This window comes from Hibiscus syriacus, unplaced genomic scaffold (genome assembly GCF_006381635.1).
Source record: "Hibiscus syriacus cultivar Baekdansim isolate YM2019G1 unplaced genomic scaffold, ASM638163v2 tig00000738_pilon, whole genome shotgun sequence".
Lineage (NCBI taxonomy): Eukaryota > Viridiplantae > Streptophyta > Magnoliopsida > Malvales > Malvaceae > Hibiscus > Hibiscus syriacus.
The window spans coordinates 1593350-1612720 of NW_024061816.1; the positions used below are offsets into that span (position 1 = coordinate 1593350).

A 19371-nucleotide genomic window follows, 5' to 3' on the forward strand; every position below is an offset into this window, starting at 1 on the left:
TGATAAAAAGATTAAAATGAAATTTGAATTATTATTTTATACCATCAAGCGGATCGCTTGCATTTAAGAAATTTATGACATCATAATTGTTCATTTATGTGAATTATTCAAGAGGATCTCATCCATAAACAGTAATACATATTCTAAATTTATGTTATATCAATCAAAATCATATCAAATTAATAAAAATATTAATATAAATATCAATTCTTTTTAGTTATTCACTTTCAGAATTATATCAATTAAATTACTTTTCTATGAAGGTCATTTTGTCAAATTTTAAAATTAAGAAGGACCTATAGGTTAATGTACCAAAAAGTTTTTTTAAAGGAAAAACCCTATTGCAAAAAGTCGTAACATCTAGTAAGCAATATAAGCGGTGGCATAAAACCCTAAACCCTTCCTTCAGACTCCTCCATAACGCAGCAGTCCAGAAAAAGAGTTGGGTAAAAGGAATTTAGGGTTTTCTTTAACAGCTTCCATTTCCCTCACTGTTCATTAGCATGTTCCTTTGATTTTGCTTTGCTATATTTATTTTTTGGTGGTGGGTTTTGTTTACTGTAACATCAACACTAATGGGATCCTTTATAAACGCCTAAATTTTGATTCTTTTTAGCAAATATTGTTTCTTTATAATGTTTGGGTACTTTTAAGCTTATTGGGTTTGAAGTTTGATCATGTTGTTAATTAAGCTTATTGTGATGATTATGTTTTTAGGTCTTTTTTGGAGGAATATTGAGAAATGCTTGTGTTGTTCGAGACTCCTGCGGGCTTTGCCCTTTTCAAAGTATTGGATGAAGGAAAGCTAAATAAAGTTGAGGTATTTTGTTCTCTACATCTTGAGATAGGAGGAAATTGATATATATATATAGGATCCACTTACACAATAAAATATTTTAGTTTTACATGTTTTTAGTATCGATAGATGAGTGGAAATAGGCGTATGAGATTCTCAATGGTAAATGAGAAGACATTCACTAAAAGAACAAAATATAATCTCATTAGTTTATTTTCTCCCTAACTTAAATTGTATATGTGGATCTTATATATATAACGTAGTTATGAAATGTGGTAGAGTGCCTTGATTGGATAATTACTGGTTTTTTGTGTTTTTTATGGAACTTCTTGATTTGGAGTTTATACTGAAGTTTGTGGTTTTGTTGTAGGACTTGTCAAAGGAATTCTTGGCTGCAGATTCAGCAAGAAAGGTTATCATTTTTTTTTACGAATTTTGAGCACGTTTTTATTTTGGATCTTCTTTAACTATGAGCTGACCGATATTTAAACAATGTTATTAGGTTGTCTCATTGCAAGCCTTTTCCAAGTTCGAAAACACAGCAGAAGCTTTGGAAGCAGCGACAAAAATACTTGAAAGCACACCTAGTAAAGGTCTGCGCAAATTCTTGCGTGCTCATTGTGACGGTGAAACGTTGGGAGTGGCTGATTCAAAGCTTGGAAATGCAATTAAGGAAAAACTGGTCTGTTATTCTCTTCATATATGGATTCTATGGTGATATTCCGCTTTTCCATTCAGTTGATATCTTATTTAGTGGAAGTACTTGTCTGCAGAAAATTGATTGTGTTCACAATAATGCTGTTATGGAGTTGCTTAGAGGTGTGAGAACTCAGTTGTCGGAACTCATATCGGGTTTAGGTGCTCAAGACTTGGCTCCGATGAGTCTCGGTTTGTCTCATAGCCTCTCAAGATACAAGCTGAAGTTCAGTGCTGATAAGGTACTTAAATGTTATGATAACTTCTTGTGAACTTGATTGAGCCTTATCTATTTCCTTTTGAACGGAAGGGTTTATTTTAAACAATTCCGATGGTAAAATATATAAATAAGCTGGTTTAAGAATTTCGGACGGGATTACTTTAATGAGATAGAATTTCAGTTTACAGTCTTGTAAATCATTGCATTTGTTTGATTTGACATTAATGACCTGTTGATCACTGAATGAAAGCATTAAAATCATAAATGAGTTGATCATTTTCATAGAGCTAGTCCTTCGATGCCAAAACAGAATTTCCGTTCGCTTTTCTTTAAAAAAGCTAATCTCTACTAAACCAGTTCCGTCTCTCTAATTTGGACTTTGGGAGAAGCGTTGACACGAGTAGGTGGTGTCCCGATATAAGGTGGAATTTGTGAGCTATCTGATATCTGTCTGCTCTAAAGAACTTTCATACTGTTAAGAGCTGTAGTTCTTTGGGACTATCATGATGGTATACTATCCCTGTATTGTTTTAGGTTGATACAATGATTGTCCAAGCCATCGGTTTGCTTGATGATCTTGATAAAGAGCTCAACACGTATGCAATGAGGGTTCGTGAATGGTATGGTTGGCATTTTCCAGAGCTAACTAAGATTGTACAAGATAATATCCTTTATGCAAAGGCGGTTAAGCTAATGGGTGACCGTGCTAATGCCGCAAAGCTTGACTTCTCAGAGGTAAGACTCTCAATATTCAATTCATAAAGCTAATGCCCGAGCTTTATTACCAAGTGTTCCAATATGTCAATATGAAGCTTATCATTGTCTTGCAAACTATCGTATGTAAAAGTACTTGAAGTAAACTTTTTTCTTCATTTTTAAAGATTCTCCTCGCTTGAATTTTCATAGATATTACCGGAAGAGGTTGAGACTGAAGTGAAGGAGGCAGCAGTTATATCCATGGGAACTGAAATTAATGACCTTGATCTTATTAATATCAAAGAACTATGTGATCAGGTTCTAAATCTTTCTGAATACAGAGCCCAGCTCTATGATTACTTGAAGAGCAGGATGAACACCGTTGCACCAAACTTGACCGCTCTTGTCGGTGAACTTGTTGGTGCTCGCCTCATCGCTCACGGTGGCAGTTTGTTGAATCTTGCAAAACAGCCTGGAAGTACTGTTCAGATTCTTGGTGCTGAAAAGGCTCTCTTCAGAGCACTTAAGACGAAACATTCAACTCCGAAATATGGGCTGATCTACCATGCATCCTTGGTTGGCCAGGCAGCACCAAAGCACAAGGGAAAGATTTCCAGGTCACTTGCTGCAAAGGCTGCATTGGCAATTCGATGCGATGCTCTTGGAGATGACCAAGATAACTCTATGGGACTTGAGAACCGAGCCAAGGTAAACCATAAACGTGTTTGGCTTATTTATCCCGTCACACCTTTGAAAAAAAATAAATGTAAGGTTTTTTTTCTTACTATACATTGTAGCTTGAAGCAAGATTAAGGACACTTGAGGGAAAAGAATTGGCACGTTCTGCCGGGTCTGCTAAAGGCAAGCCAAAGATAGAAGTCTATGATAAGGACAGGAAGAAGGGAGCTGGATTAATAACTCCTGCTAAGGTTTGTGCAATCTGATTTCATTATTTGTTATATTTAGTGTGTTTAGTCCTTTAAATGGTTACTGATGCTCTTTTTCTCACTATACAGACCTACAATCCTGCAGCAGATTCCCTTATTGGGCAACTAACAAACTCCGATGCTCTTGAACAAGACACTGTACCGAAGAAGAAGAAAAAGGTCGATACCGAACCTTATCTGGCAGAGGTACCTTCCGGCAAAGAGAAGAAGAAAAAGAAGAAAGCTGATCAGGAGGCAAGTGGAAATGAACCCGAAAGTGAAGAACCTGCTGCACCAAATTTAAAGGAAAAGAAGAAAAAAGAAACGTGAAGCTGAGGATGATGATGAGAATGTCGAAGTAGGAGAGAGGAAAAAGAAGAGAAAGCATGCTGAACGAGAAGAACCCGAAGTGCAGACCAAGAAAGAGAAGAAGAAGAAGAAGAAGAAAAGTGAGGATTAAGGAAAAGAAAGACTGGTGATTGACTGCCAAACAAGTTTTGGGAAATAGAGGGCTTTAGGTAGGCAGTTGTGCTTGTAAAATGTGTTACTTTTTTAGTTGTTATTTATATGGAAGTGCAAACCTTATTTTGTGATTGCAAGGAAACATGGGAACTTTTTTTATGCCACATCTTCACCAGTTACTCTTTGAGCCATGGATTTAAATTGTGATTGCAGTTGCTTTTTTGGTTGCATTTATCGTAATTGTGGACATAACAGATGCTATTACGGTTATTTAATAACTGTGTTGGACGGTATTGTTACTGCCACATAATGGTCACTATTTCCATAGTAGATTGTTATTTAAATCAGTGCTTCATTAGTTGAATTTAGTTGTACTTTTCCTTCTAATTACCAACTAATTATCATTAGTTGGTATTTCCTTTTCAGGGAGAATATCTGGAAGATGAATGTTTAAACTAAACTTAGAAGCTAATGAAATGGATGATGCTAAGCATTTCATCTTCCTTTACCTATCCCCCCCCCCTTTCTTGTCCAACACTCCATTTTATTCAAAATTCAGACTTTCCTAATATTAATATTATGTATATATATATTCCTTCATAAATTTCTTTGGGGAAAAAAGCAAAAATAATTAAAAGAAAAAGAGAGAAATTTGATTGACTAAGTACTCTTTAGCTTTGTATTATCTTCTTTAGTAGACAAGGAAAATAAAGTAAAAAGTGTAATTACTGTTTTGACTTGAATCCAACCCTTCTTTTAATATATAAATGATTTATTATTTAATGCAACATCATGCAAAAAAAAAAACTTTTATAAATGGTTTTAAAATTACGAAAAATGTATTTATTTTTTTTCAAAAAAATAAAAGTAAATTAGCTCAAAACAATTCATCATTCTTTTTTAAAAAAAGCAAATCATCATTTTTAAAATCGTTTGTGATATTATATTTTTATCGAGAGTATCACAAATTAATATTTATATATCTGATAATTACTTGACATATTAAAATCGATTTTTTTTTTAATTTTATAAATAAAATTAATGTTTTGAATTTACTACTATATAAAAATAATAATATATAAATAGTTATTATTGCAATTATTTTTAAATATATCAAAATTTCACCATTTCATTTATTCAGCAGAGAATATATACATAGTTTGTAGAATTATTTTTTTCTACTATTAAATAATAATTCGATTTTATTTATGAAATCCAAAGTTCATAACTTTTTTAACATTAAATATTTTCATTCGTAAATAATTATTTTATATAAACATGATAGGAAAAATAAATATTATTTTAAAAATAATTATCCTTTATATATACACACACCTAAGACAAGTAAATATTATTATTTTTTATTCCTAAATTATTATGTTTTATATGTTTACACACTTGGGACAAAAATATATAATTGTTTTTTATTTTAAAAATGGCTCGACTACATTTAAATTCAATTATATGAATTTAAAAATATGTATATTTTTGTTTGATTAATCTAATAAGTACAAGACAACATATGTTGACATTGAACGTTCACATGGATGAACCTATGCGGGGAGGGCGGGGTGGTCGGCCTCGTATAGAAAATATATTTTTGTCTTCTAAAATTTTATAAGTTCAAATTCGCTCGTAAAATTTTATAAGTTTAAATCCACCCCTTAACATGAAATTATATGTTTATCCTTAATATTTTTGATGCTCAAATCTAAAACTTAAGAAATAACAACAATTTTCTTATTTTATGTTAGTGCAGAAAATATGTATATTTTAAATAAAAAATTAAAAAAATCGAAGAATTATCTGATAGATCATGCCTTTAGCTTTAGGGGGTGTTTGGTTTAAGGATTGTGGATTCTCATGGGATGTGAATCCCACATTCCTATGTTTGGTTGGCCGGGAATCTCATTCCCGGTAATGTTTTATTACCAATAGTAGATTTTTGGGGTATATTACCGGGAATGTCATTACCTCCATTCCCTTAGGTATTATAATATTTACGTTTTGGATTAAAATGCCCTTAAATTTTTTATTTTTTTTCCAAAATATCATTCTTCTGTCATTGAATAATAAAAATTCTACGAAGGTTAAATTACAAATTTATCCTTAAATTATTTTAGATTTACAAAAAAAAGTCAATAATTAAAATTTTATATGAAGTTCAGGGGTTAATTTTTTTTTTACCATTTCATTAAACTTTTTTTATATTTTTAATTTTGTAAAAAAAAATTATATAAATATTATGAATTTAATTTTTTAAAGAAAATATATAAATATTTTACAATTTGTAATATTATACAAATATATAATAAGGACAATTTGGTCAAATATATATTCCAATAATCTTTTATTCCTTTAACCAAACACGATAATCTTACATTTCTGCTAAACCAATTAAACACAAAATATAACATTCCCAGTAATCATATTCCCTGATAATCTTTATTTTCACTGATAATCTTACATTCCGTGAACCAAACGCACCCTTAATACATAATGACAGTAATTATATCTTACTCTCATTTTCTTTTTTTCATATATAAAAAATAAAATAAAAAGGGGAAAGTGTCCAGAACACCAACAGGCAACAAAAGAGGCCAAAAACCATTTTACCAATGAAAACATTGAAGCCATTAGTAAATCTCTGTTTCTTCTTTCAGATTCAACCAAAGTAAGTATCAAATTTTTTTTTTTCATTCTCTTTAAAAACAATAACCCAACTCACTAACCAAACTCCATCCAAACACACTTTTTTTTAATAATTTTTTTCTTTTTCTTTGTTCTACTTTCGGATCATTTTCCATTTGACTTCCCAAGCTTTCTTCTTGGAACCTTTCAAATTTCCCTCTTTTACTCACCCGCAAGATCTTTTTGTTCATTCTGTTTTTGATTTCTTGCTGAATCTTGAACTTCCCAAATCTAGAAGTGAAAAGGGTAGGGTTTTATGATTCTTTTTGTAGAGTGAATTCTTAGCTTATGTTAGAGTTTAGATTGTTAGTTTACTTGGGTTTGTTTATGATTTCAAATAATAGTCAACTTTTTTTTTTGCTTTTTGGTGTGCAGATTTAGCAGCTTGATCACACTTCCTGAAGCTGCTTGATTCGTGGATAGTTAATAGTTTTTCGATTTGTTGTCCATTTTGAGCAAGACCCAGATTTTAACATGTTGGGAAATGAGGCCTAGATTTAAGAAATGGGGTGTGTTTTTGGAAGAGAAGTATCTTCTGGGATTGTTTCAGAGTCTAGAGCCAGTAGGAGTGGTTGCTCTGAATCCAATAGGAAAGTAGTACAAGTCACGGTTTCGAAGACCAATGACGGTGTTGTAGGGGTCGAAAATGATGGTGCCCCAAAGGAAGAAAAATCTGATGGGGAAAGGAAACAAAAGGGGGAAAGAAGAAGGTCAAAGGCAAACCCTAGGTTGAGTAACCTACCCAAGCATTCACGAGGAGAGCAGGTGGCAGCTGGATGGCCTTCGTGGCTGTCGGATGCCTGCGGGGAGGCACTTAATGGATGGATTCCACGGAAGGCTGACACCTTCGAGAAGATTGATAAGGTGGCTGGTTTTTCTTTTCGTTCAATATTTGTGTTATTTATCCTTATTATTTCGTGATGATGTCGTACAATGTAGTTTGTTTTTATATGATAGTGAATATATCTTGTTGTAGTTGTGTTCTTTGTTTATTAATGTATGTCATATGGATGGATGGTTTTGTCTTTAGATAGAAGCAATTGCCTTAGATCATCTTGAGTGCAGTTTAATTATAGTTCCTTTTCTTTATTTGTCGATGCTTTTGGAGTTTGTATTTTGGATTCAGATACTTACCGTTCCTTACTGATGGTAGATTGGCTCAGGAACATACAGCAACGTGTACAAAGCTAAAGATATGGTAACAGGTAAAATTGTTGCACTAAAGAAGGTTCGTTTTGATAATCTTGAACCCGAGAGCGTGAAATTCATGGCTCGAGAGATTCTCATATTGCGGAGGTTGGATCATCCCAATGTTGTAAAATTAGAAGGTTTAGTTACTTCAAGGATGTCTTGCAGTTTGTATTTGGTATTTCAGTACATGGAGCATGATTTGGCTGGGCTTGCGGCAAGCCCAATAGTAAAGTTCTCTGAGCCGCAGGTTAGCTCCAACTTGGCTTTTGATTTAAATTACTGTAAAATCCATATCCATGGTTTATATGTATGGTTAGGTAGTGACCCTAGAAGTATGGTTAAAATGTATGTTATAGGTTAAATGCTACATGAATCAACTACTCTCTGGCCTTGAGCACTGTCACAACCGTGGAGTGCTTCATCGAGATATTAAGGGGTCGAATCTTCTTATTGATGATGGAGGAGTTCTTATGATTGCTGATTTTGGGTTGGCTACATTTTTTGACCCAAACCGCAAGCATCCAATGACTAGTCGGGTGGTAACACTGTGGTATCGAGCCCCTGAGCTTCTTCTTGGTGCTACAGATTATGGTGTTGGCGTGGACCTTTGGAGTGCAGGATGCATTTTAGCGGAGCTCTTGGCTGGGAAGCCCATTATGCCTGGTCGAACAGAGGTAGATTTTGCTCTGTATGTTCAGTTTATCATGCTTTGCATTATTTCCCATATGGCTGTGCAAGAATATAGGAGGATATTTTTGTATCGTTGCTTGTTGATTTAAGTTTATTTTTTTTTAAATTGCCACTCTGTTGCAACCAAGAAATCGCAGTATCAGATCTTGAAACTTTATCATGTACCTTTTGTTCACCACATGTTGAACATTAATAGGTGATTCTATGTGGTTGTTCCACCACATGTAATTGCTAACTTCGTGTTTCGTTTTATGATTGAGTAGGTAGAGCAACTGCATAAAATATACAAGTTATGTGGTTCACCATCAGATGAATACTGGAAAAAATCAAAGTTGCCAAATGCAACCTTATTTAGCCCGAGAGCCATATAAAAGACGCATAGAAGAGACATTTAAAGATTTTCCAGCATCATCGCTGCCCCTCATTGACACTTTACTTGCAATTGATCCAGCGGAACGTTTGACTGCCACTGCTGCATTGGGAAGTGAAGTGAGTTTGATTTCAGTGAACACTTTCTGGTTCTACCTTCTCTTGGCATCTTTTGACTTTTTATATCTAAGGATTTCTTTTTCTAGAAGTGTCTTTTTTTCACCATTTTATCACTCGTATGCAGTTCTTTACGACAGAGCCTTTTGCTTGTGAACCTTCGAGCCTCCCAAAATATCCACCGTGCAAAGAGATGGATGCAAAACGACGAGATGATGAAGCTCGGAGGTCAGTTCTTTTGCTTTTCCGATATATACACTTTAATCATTGGATTTTGATGACCAAAGGAGATGGTATATCCACTTCTATGCATCATAAGAACAATATCAACCCTTAAGCACATGCTTTGTCCGGAACTCCTTTCCCATCTACTTGTTTGTAGTTTACAGAGATAGAAAGAGTCGAATAAACTAACTGATGTGGTTTGCATGCACAGATACATGGATTCAGGTTTCTCTGGAATTATTTTACTTAATTCTGGAATTTGTTAAATGATTCTTCTCGAGGAACTTTGAATTTTTCTAGAAAGGTCGATACTCTAGTGTTTTTAACCGTGTGCAATATAATATTTGAATTGTTCGATGTCAGAGCTACTGCAAATATGCGATGGCTTAAAATTTTAGTATTTCATCCGTGTTCGTTATTGGCTCCATTTGAGTTTGACTGCACTGTAAATTTGCATTTGAAAGCATTGTCATGTAACTATCTAGTATATTTCAACTATTATTTTCTATGAACCCTTTCTGTTTCTGGTATACTTGTGCAGACTCAGAGCAGCTAGTAAAGCCCAGGGTGATGGCGCGAGAAAGACTCGGACACGTGATCGTGCAAGGGCGGTTCCTGCTCCCGAAGCCAATGCTGAGCTTCAGTCTAATCTTGATGTATGTTATAATTCAGTTTGTCAACAACTATTATTTTGTAGGCTTAGCTTTGAGTGGCATCCGACACCTGTTTTTAGTTCTAATATTTTAACTAATGTTTTTCTTCTTGTGAAACAGAGAAGACGCCTAATAAACCATGCGAATGCAAAGAGCAAAAGCGAAAAGTTTCCCCCACCGCACCAGGATGGCACGCTCGGCTTTCCTTTAGGAGCATCACAGCACATTGATCCATCGTTTGTTCCTCCCGATGTCCCCTTCAGCTCCACATCTTTCACTTATTCAAAAGAGCCGATCCAAACTTGGTCCGGTCCATTGGTAGACTCCACCAGCATGGGTGCTCCAAGGCGAAAGAAGCATGGTGCAGGTGATTCACACGGACCATCTAAGCCTCTTACGGGATCCCAAAAGGACAAAAGTGGCGACTCCCTTGTTAAAGGGAAGAAAAGCATCCTTTAAGCTCGTACCGCATACATAAAGAAAGATTTATGAGAGCAGAGGAATTCATTTTGCTGACATTGTTTTCATGGAGTCTTAACTGCTGCTTAATGCAAGTATATTTAATAGGTTGTTTGTTTTTTGTCGTAGAAGCATGTGTTTTGTTTAAAATGTGTATTCAAGGGTTGAAAACAATTTTTCCTTTACTTTTTCATTCTTTTTACCCCCAAGAATCTCTCTAATTTGTTGAAACCTTGAGTATAATTGACCACTGTTATGTATATTTTTTCCCTGAAACCCTTTGTTCTTTAGCTGGTATTTATGTTATTGAACCTTTATTGTTGCCAAAATATTCTATGTATTGCAGTCTGTTTGTTTTATCCCATAAAACATGTTCTCCACAGGTTGTCTTGTTCATTCAAATCAGTGAACTATACTGTCACCATCAGTGGACTAGTCCTCTCATCGAGTTGCCTCACTCCTTAAAGAATGTCTGTTGGCGTTCGCCAACTCGCCGTACTCCTTGAAAGAATGCCTATCGGTGTTTGCTGTACTCGGCTAGTGAAAGAATGCCTGTTGGTGTTGGCTGTACTCGGCGAGTTCAAGCTGTTTGGACATCGCTGAGGCACTAGACAGAAAACTGTCAGATACTTTGAATGACGATTATGATTGTTTCTTCTTTGATCCAGTAAGCAATGTGATGGTATTTTCGATAATGACTCCTGCGCTTCAGCTCTCAGTGACTGCCGCGACCATGAGCTCTTCATTCGAGGCAACCAGGTAAATAGTTTCACATTGCACAAGATTGAAGCAGTAGTTTTGGATTAAAGTTAGCTACTTGTTACTCCATCTGTGTTAAATTATTGTAGGTTTGGTTTAGCAATAAAAATGGACAAAATTATACAGTTGTTGGATCGATGATATTAATTATATGTAACCTATTTACTCCATGGTCACCTAAAATTGTGGCAAAACAGTTCAAATCCCCTCAATGTGGGACTATGAAGAAGGTTTTGAGAATGGTAGGTTTAAGAAGAATAGCAGTTGGAGAATTAAGGTTCAAACATGGCACATCTACATGTGTGATGGTAGATGGGTCCTTTGTTAAGGTAACTTCCTATTATAAAACTAGTTTCCATCAATATTTTGCATCTTACCCTTTATTTGTTATACAAGTTTCAAGCTTTCTTGTTTTTGGTTCCCTCCATTGCTCACAAGCTGAGAAAATGGGACCAGGTGTACCAGGAGGGCCGTCGGGATGGGGCGGCCCTCCTCCCCCCGGACCAGGATTTTTCGGTGGTTTTTGCGACGTCATTGGTGCTTTGTAAGTTTAACCAGGATTTAGTACTCGAACTCAAATTGAAAATTGTTAATGTTGTTAAGTTGTTTAACTGGTATTTGTTTTGCAGTGTGAATATTCTGTCTTCGGGACTGTTTTGGAGGTCCGATGGGTCCACCTGGACCACCTGGATTTGGACCTCCTCCGCCATGATTACATGCTTTCTACCTCCATTGTATCCAAAGTCTTTCTTTTGGGGTTTAAACTTTGCCATCTTTATTTATATGCTGTTTCTTTGCATTTTCAGTGGAAGTTATGTTGTTTGAAATCAAAATGACTGAAATTGTTCTCAAAGGTTTGATCTTTCAATCTTGTTATTTGCTACCATTAAATTGATGCAAAAATATTCATTAATAAGATTGAACTATTTTCACATAAAAACAATTAATTTTACTGAATAAATAAATATATACAACAAAATTATAATCTAAAAAATAATTAAAATAGACTAATCACCTAGAAAACTCATGTTCTTTTGAAATTATCGAGGAGTACAAACTAATCACCAAAGAATGAAAACAAGACGATATACGAAAATGGCTAAAACATCCAACGAAACAACACAAAATAATGTTGTGCCAATAGTGTTAGTATTAGTGATATAAGGTCAAGTTCGAATTCTACCACTATGACTGTTAATGAGAGTCACCCTTGACCTAAACTTTTTTGTACAAAAAAACACAAAATAATGTGGTATAAGATACGAACAATCACTAATATCATAGGAAAAGATAAACAAAATGAATGCTAATATAAAAATAAATATAACCGGTCCTATCCTAATTTAAACGAGACTTAACTGAGATGATTACGAGCACATATTAATATAAGAGAATTAATGGAATAAATCAACAAGATAATTACATTAATTAGAGTGATGACATCGTATCAAACCCTAAAAAGATGTGATGCAAGAATAGAAAATTGTCATTTTTATTGGAAAATAGAAAGATTTATTAAGAAAAATAACATAAAATTGAAAAAAAAGAGAAAATAGAAGAGAATACAACAATAATTAAGATAAAATATAAACACAGTCGTTTTAATAAAAATCAACGACATCACCCTCCTAAATAATAAAAAATAGAAAAAAGGAACTTTAAACGACTACATAAAACTAATAAATATAATAATAAACAGTAAAACTTATTAATGTAACGGTTAAACTTCAATTTGTTAATTTCCAACTCATTATTATTAAACAAAACCTTGAAATTATAAGATTGAAATATTTCAAAAATCATACTCTTTCATATCCACACTCATGGTGGTCCTTGTAACTTTCAAATTCACATATGAATATTCTTGACTTAGTGCTTTACATATAAGCATCATTCAAATAAACACACCCAATGTTTTCGACTTTTAAGCGAAAAAAATAAAGGAATAAAAAATCAACGTATGATTTTATGTCATGGGATAATTTTTAAAAAGTTCTATTAAAAATTTTAAAAATACGAAATTAAAAAAAATTACGTAGTACATAATTAAATCATCAATAAAAAATACTTACATTATATAAGATTTTTGAAATATGCCATGGCCTAACATTGGAATCTTATTTTACATTTGAGCATTTGATTCAGTGATGGATATATACTTTAAAAATATAACATTTATTTGACCTAGTTAGACCTTAAACTCAAACTCATCCCACTATTGCTTGAATTCCCTTTGAAAATTTAGTTGCCATTGATCTAATATTCGGCTAGTGTATACGTCTAGTTCTTTCTGCACCTATATATCAATGGGATATATATGGTTGCTCTTTTTTATGATTTGGTTCTTCAATGTATGATCAATATTAGAGAACGAGAGAGATCACACTTTTATAGCCTATTTTGGTACCTAAAGTACCATTGAGTCACATATTTTCATCTAATTTTTAACGCAATTAAAAAATTAAAAAAATACATATGACACGATATATATTAGAATACAACACATGACATTCTAAGGTTAGAGAATCATATGTAGGGTTGTAAACGAACTGAGTCGAGCTTGAGTATTGTTGAGTTTTACTCGATTCAGAATGTTTAAAGTTTACCTCGACTCAAAAGCCATCGAGCTTAAAATTATCAAGTTCAACTCGAAAGCTCATGAGCTTAAAACATTTAAGCACGACTTGAAATAAAAAATTGAAGCTCGACTCAAGCTCGAAAAGACTTGAACGTGAAACATTCTCAGATTTAGCTCAATTGATGTTCAAACTCGAGTTGAGTTCAAGCTCGAATTCGAACTTGAACCTTAAGTACATGAAAGTCTTATATTGTATTTTTTAAAATAACATATAAATGTTAATATTATTAATAATTTAATATAAAAACTTAAAAATTTTAATATATTATTTTTTATTGGCTCACAAACTTTTCGAATTAGATATCAAGTAGATCATTTCAGCTAATTAAAAACTCGAGTCGAGTTCGAACTCGAGTCATGGTTCTACCAGGAGTGAGACTTGGCAATCGACACTAATTTATGTAGTCAGGCAATTTTTTTTAATAAATCTAATATGAATAGTATATGTGTTTAGTTTCAAATATGAATAAACTTATGTACACTTATATATAAAACTACTTAAACTTAAATCATCTAACAACGATCTCTTTATTATTAGGACCATTCATTGAGCTCTAAATAACCAATAGTTGAACGGTGAATAAAGACATATTTATAAGAGAGTGTGGGTTAAAGTTGAGGGTACATGATGATGGCGGCGGGGCTAGTAGTCATGAGCCAACCTCAAAAAGTTTGTATGATCACCCCATGAAAGTTGGAATCACATTCTTTGGCCATGAAAAGTGTATAGATGCAATCAAATTAATATCATTGTTTTCGTCTGAAATTGGAATAATCTTCTCTCTCACTATATATATATATATATCAAATGAATTTTTTATTAATCTGAGGTAAGTAAAAGGCAGCATCAGTTCAAAGATAACTCTCGACCATTTGACATTAAATGTTCACACCCAGACATTCTTGATATTAGAACATGGGACCTCAAGAAATAACAATAATTTATTTACCACCGATATCGTTTGATTCGTGCAATTGAAAAAAATTTAAACACCTTTTAAACCGTTGTATAGAGGGAGATGATGATTGAAGTGGAAAATGATGAAATGGTGAAAAGTAATCTATTTTAAGCTAAAAAGGGAAGAGAACCCGCTGTCTGTAGTTTTGGGTAGAGAAGAATAAACAAATCCCCCTCCACAAAATTTAAGAATTAAAATTCCTAGGCTCTGAGAATATGACTTATTGGCTCTAGTTTGAGTTCAGATTCCTAGATTCTAATTCTTTGAGAATCTTTTTGTTTTTCCTCCCCACAAAGGAATAGCATTCCGTGGTCATTTCTCACTTTCTATCGGTTACACGTGTTCTCGATCGCGACATGATAGCAAATGACGGCTTAAAAAAAATTATATATAAAATTTCAAGGGTTTAATGAGAGATATTTTTAGAAAATAGGATCTAATTAATTGTTTTTAAAATTTTAGGAGGACTAATGAGAATCTACAATAACTTTGAAATCCCAATTAAAATTTTCAAAAATATTGGGGTTTCATTAGAAACTCAAATTTGAATGGCTGAATGCAAAATTCATATTTTTCTTTTGCTTTAGATCTTGTCACATTTTGTTCCACCTCTACTTATGCTCAAATTTGAAATTTAGTCCCTATATTTTAATTGGGTAAAATTTGAATTTTTTACTTTTATAATTTCATCAATTTAAATAATTAAATTTATGTTAATTATTTTATTTAAAATATTTATGTGATTCCCCCCTTAAATTTACCTCTTTCAACTCATCATACATAAAAATACGTGAATATTTAAATTAAAATAATTAGTTCAATGGTAGAGCATGCCCCTGATAATTGCGTCGTTGTGTCTGGGATGTGAGGGTTCTCAGCCACATAGATAAGTCAATATACTCATCAGCGCCTGATCCTGAGATGTGGGGTCATCCAAGACACATTAGCATGACATACTTCTCCTGTTCGAACCGGTGTTTGAAATCAAACTTCTCCTCATGAGGATAGATGAGGTGATTCTGGTGGGATCCAATATATATCCAATTTTTAATTCACCGTGGGATCTCGATCATTTGACAATGAATGTTTAATCACCCTGTTGTAATTGTTTGTGCTCGAACCCATGACTTTTAGGAACAACAACGATTCCTTTAACCACTGAAGTAAGTTGATTCGTGCATATAACATATATATTAAAAATGAATTATATTATATACTAAATATTAAAAAAATGATAATGAAATAAAGTAGTAGTAAGTAGGCTAAGGTACTTGTACTTTTGAGACATCAAAATTAAAGTACATTTTCTTGTCTGAGCTAAATTACTTTTGTCTGTCAACATAATACAACTGATAAATGGGAAATTATACATATGAAAACTTCAAAAACATTATAGGATAATTATCATCTTTTAGCTGCTACATCACATGGTCTATACATGGGTAAGATGTCATTGTTCATAGTCATTTTAGTCATTAAAAATGTACCCATCAAATTTATTCGAATTAAAATTCAAACACAAATATAAATATCATATATCATGTGTTTCATATTCGGTAATTAAATTTTTAGTGTATATATATATATATATATGGTCCATTTGTAGATATTAAAATTTATTGTATAAGAAAATTAAATATGAAAAGTGAGTTGATTTATATATGAAGCAAAGCCTCTCGTGCAAAATATTCCAATCCCACATGCCAGCAAACTATTTAGGGATTCTTCTTTAATACTTTTGTGAAAAGGCACAAAGCATTGATATTAGATTTTCCCAAACTGCACCATAACATTATATATATATATATATATATATCTTTTCATTTTTACACATTTTTTAAATAGTTGGATGATTATAAAAACCAAGCTACTTCAATAGTTAAAGGGAGGTTGTTGTTCATAGAAATTTCGAGTTCGAACATCAATGTATGCAAATGTGTTTAAACATTTATTGTCAAATGATTTAGAATCTTTAGAACGGAGACTACCTTGTAGTCGCCTTAGTTTAATAAAAAGAGAATAGTTAGATAAGTGAAAATGTACGATCAATATTAATTTATTGTTTTTTTAATATCAGTATTTTTTTTTGTTAATCTCAATTGTTTATTTTCAATCCTATAATGATGTTTAAAAAATATAAAACTAAAAAATTATACAGGATGTGAACAGATCCTGCTTATATATATATATTCATCAACTGTTTTTTGTTTCTTGGTTTATATGATTTGGCACAGAATTGGTCCTTGATAACCTAATATTACGCATTTATTCTGCATTAACTCTTGATCATGATGGAATTATTCTTCATTTTATTTAATTTTAGTATATTTAAATTGGTATGGTATAATTCCTAGTTATTGTCAAAGATTGGATCGATCCCCTCAGGGTGCGTTTGGTTCACGGAATGTAAGATTACCAGGGAATAAGATTACTGGGAATGTTGTATTTTGTGTTTGGTTGACTTAGCAGGAATGTAAGATTACCGTGTTTAGTTAAAAAAATAAAAGATTATTGGAATGTATATTTGACCAAATTGTCCTTATTATATATTTTTATAATATTACAAGTTGGAAAATATTTATATTTTTTCTTTAAAAATTAAATTCATAATATTATATATTTTTTTTACAAAATTAAAAATATAAAAAAAGTTTAATGAAAGGGTAAAATTTTATTTTAACCCCTGAACTTTAAATAAAATTTTAATTATAGACTTTTTTTTGTAAATCTAAAATAATTTAAGGATAAATTTGTAATTTAACATTCTTAGAATTTTTATTATTCAATGACAGAAGAATGATATTTTTGAAAAAAAATAAAAATTTAAGGGCATATTAGTCCAAAACACCGATAATCCAACAATACGTAAGGAAAGGGAGGTAATGACATTCTTGGTAATATACCCCAAAAATTCACTATTGGTAATCTTACATTACCGGGAATGAGATTCTCGGACTAACCAAACGGGAGAATGTAGATTTCATTCCCATGAAAATCTCACATTCTCCTATCCAAACATCCCCAGTGCCATGCTAGCTTTAGCGGTACCACAGCATAAATCAAGAACTTGCAGTTCCCAACAGCAGCTCACTATGTTATTCGAATTCGAGTGTTGGTTTCAGATACGAGTATGTTCAAAAAAAAATTTGCAAGGCTTTTAATGCTAGAAGAGTTTTTCCATATCGATATGCATCAAATAGAGTGTCGAATACGAGTACTTCAAAAAAATAACGAAATTTTCTTGGCCTGCATGATTTACCCATAGTCCCCATAATTTCTACGTGCTGGTTCATGCAGGAAGAAAGGAAAAAGGATGAGCTTGCATGAGCTCTTAGATACATTCATTTAAGCAATTTACACACATGAGTTAGAATTCACTTATACAATGTAGAATTATTTTAGTTTTATACAAATTTAGGACCGTTGAAAGAGTGAAAATAGATGGTTGAGATTAACTCATTGTTTATTTTTAGTGGATATAATTTTCTCATTTTCTACCGTTAATCTCATCTGTTTATTTTCATTCATCTGTTTATTTTCACTCATCCAACAATCTTGAATATGTATAAAATTTAAAAAAAATTACACTATACAATTGGATCATATATATAAAAAAGAGTTAGGATCTACTTACACTAAAGTTTTACACCCTTTTAGGATAGTTAGATGAGGAAAAATCAAAAGTTGAGATTAAATCATTTTTTCTATAAATATATTATTATTTCCTACTATTAATATCAACATTTAATTTTTTTTTGGATAATCAAAAAATTTTATTACCCAAAGAAGTAATGTCTGCTACAAAACAATTATCGATCATTGAAAAGAAATATTGTTAATATACAAAAAGGGCGATCGGTTAATCAATACCACAAGAAGTACAAAGATTGGAGTTTACCTAATCAAGCCTATTAATGTTTTCCCCCTAAGCTTATTTTTTCGATCCTAGAAAGGTATAAAACTTTTTAATTTTACACTATGTAATATATATATATAGTTAGGATTCACTTGCACCCAATATAAAATTAAGAGTTTTACATCTTTTTATGACCATTGGATTGAGATAAATCAAAGTCTAAGATTAACTCGTTGTTTTCGAGTGAATATATTTTTATTTTCTATTGTTAATCTCAACCTTTAATTTCTCTCCTCCGATATTATTAAAAATGTGTAAAACTAAAAAAAAATTACACAGAATAATTGGATCTTGTCCATATATATATATAAAAGAAAGTTGATCAAATAGAGAAAGAAGAGCGTATAGATTCAGACAAGAGAATCATGGAAAGAGCACAAAAGGCACAAAGTCAAGGGGCAAGTTGTCATCTGCAAGGCCATGGAATTATAATAATCTATTTCAACAAAATGCAAGCAAGTACAATTACCTTCTTTTTAATAATTTTCTTTCTTTTCATAGTGCCCTCAATATTGATTATGATTCGAACATTAAGACTGCCCTCTGCCTATTGGATCCCTTCCTTACGATTACCGAAAATTAAATATATCCTATATGAGATAGTTTTTTAATGCATCTCCTACGAAATTAATTGCTCAAATTCGAATCTTCTAAGGAGAAAACATTATCTTTTATCAGTTACAGTGAATTCGATACAGGATATATTTTTAAAAGGAGTTGTAAAAACCTACAGAAGGAAACAAAAGGGAATGTATTCCAATATTCCATTCATTGCCCTCAAAACAATCTCCAAGAAAAAGCATCTTTCTTTTCTTTCCCATTGTTTGTTCGTTTATTTCCCTTTGTATGTATCTAAACACAAGGCTTCTAGATGAACCGGTCAAAAGAACCTTCCGCCCCTAAATCCC

General features: G+C 32.4%; 1 protein-coding gene and 1 pseudogene across 1 annotated transcript; both read left to right on the forward strand.

Annotated features, from left to right (window-relative positions):
• The first annotated feature begins 411 nt into the window (after window positions 1-411).
• On the forward strand, window positions 412-3955 carry LOC120213385 (probable nucleolar protein 5-1). The gene is given in 10 exon segments (XM_039211554.1): window positions 412-441; window positions 716-820; window positions 1167-1208; window positions 1299-1478; window positions 1570-1734; window positions 2247-2447; window positions 2619-3116; window positions 3206-3337; window positions 3425-3649; window positions 3651-3955. Coding segments are annotated over 9 exon segments (1665 nt in total). The 5' UTR covers window positions 412-441; window positions 716-742; the 3' UTR covers window positions 3795-3955.
• Window positions 3956-6744: 2789 nt separating this feature from the next.
• Window positions 6745-10369, forward strand: LOC120213397 (annotated as a pseudogene).
• The last annotated feature ends 9002 nt before the right edge of the window (window positions 10370-19371 follow it).